Consider the following 1,476-nt stretch of genomic DNA (forward strand, 5'->3'; position numbering starts at 1 on the left):
TTGAGCGATAAAGCATGACATGCGTGACAATTTGTACTTGAATCATGAGAATTTACAAATGTATATTATGTTATACAATAATATTACTATATAGCGAATTCAATGTATTAAGCTTATATTAAAAACTATGGGTTGTTCAAAAAGTCATTGCGTTTTTTGCAATAGATGGCGTTGTCCACGTTTATTTGTATGCGAGAGTAACATGAATGTCAAATGTTTACGCGCGTTTTGTTGTTGATACTCAACCTAAAAACCAAAAAAAAGTTAACGCGATTCGGTCGAGTTTTGTGCTTGCAATTGTGATTCGAACATGAAGAATTTTGAAGAGCATATTCTGTTTTATTACTTTAAAAAAGGGAAGAAAGCAACTGAAGCAAGGGAAAAGTTGCATCGAGTTTACGGCAGAAATGTCGTCAAAAAACGCCAGTGCCAGAACTGGTTTACCCGATTCCGTGATGGTGATTTTTCAAAGACGCTCATCACTCCGGTAGGCTTTCCAATATTGACGACGATGAAATAAAAACATTGTTGCAAGCAAATAAGCATTCAACGGTTCGGGAGCTTGCTACTGCTCTAAAAGTGTCCGTTGGAAGTATTCATGGCCATTTGAAATCGCTAGACTTCGTAAAGAAGCTCGATGTTTGGATATCGCATGAGTTGAAAGAAATTCATCTAACGAATCGCATGAGCGTCTGCTCATCAACTCATCAAACGAAGAAAACGATCGTTCTTGAAGCGTATGATCACGGGCGATGAAAAATGGATTGTTTACAACAATCAGACAGCCGAAAAAGAAGTTGAAGTAGGCGAGGCACCGGAAAGGCAAGCAAAGATAGAGATCCACCAAAAGAAGTAATGCTGTCAATGTGGTGGGACCAATTGGAAGAGACCAGTCTTCTATGAGCTACTTTCAAAGAACAAAACGATTAATTCCGATGTCTACTTTGAGCAGCTGCAGAAAAGCTGCATTAAGTGATGTCATCGCACAGAAACGTCCCGAGCTAATCAATCGTAAGGGTGTGGTGTTTCACCACAATGCGAGATTACACACAAGTTTGGTCACTCGGCAAAAATTGTTGCAACATGGTTGGGATATGTTACCACATCCACCATATAGCCCAGACCTTGCACCATCAGACTTCCATCTCTTGCGCTCCTTGAATAGTAAAACATTTGCTTCTGAAGACCTCATCAAACAGCACCTAGATGTTTCTCGCAGAGAAGGATGGGAAGTTTTAAGAACGTGATATTATGAAGTTGCCCGGGAGATAGCAGAAGGTCATCGAACAAAACGGCCAATATATCATTGATTAATGTTCATTACGTAAATTAATACATTTGAAAATCAAATGAAAAAACGCAATGACTTTTTTGAAGAACCTAATATATCAGTGCATATTAAAAACTGTTCCATGGAATTAATGAAATTAAATATAAAAGTGAGAGTTGTTGAATTATACCTCAATATTGAAAGAA

At 38.0% G+C, this 1,476-nt stretch overlaps 1 protein-coding gene across 1 annotated transcript; it reads left to right on the forward strand.

The window, feature by feature from the left end:
• The first annotated feature begins 739 nt into the window (after positions 1 to 739).
• On the forward strand, positions 740 to 1,247 carry LOC105619313 (histone-lysine N-methyltransferase SETMAR-like). The gene is made up of 2 exons (XM_012200835.1): positions 740 to 852; positions 953 to 1,247. Exons 1-2 carry the CDS (start codon positions 740 to 742, stop codon positions 1,245 to 1,247), a joined length of 408 nt encoding a protein of 135 aa, XP_012056225.1.
• The last annotated feature ends 229 nt before the right edge of the window (positions 1,248 to 1,476 follow it).

Source organism: Atta cephalotes, assembly GCF_000143395.1.
Source record: "Atta cephalotes unplaced genomic scaffold scaffold00020, whole genome shotgun sequence".
NCBI classification, from domain to species: domain Eukaryota; kingdom Metazoa; phylum Arthropoda; class Insecta; order Hymenoptera; family Formicidae; genus Atta; species Atta cephalotes.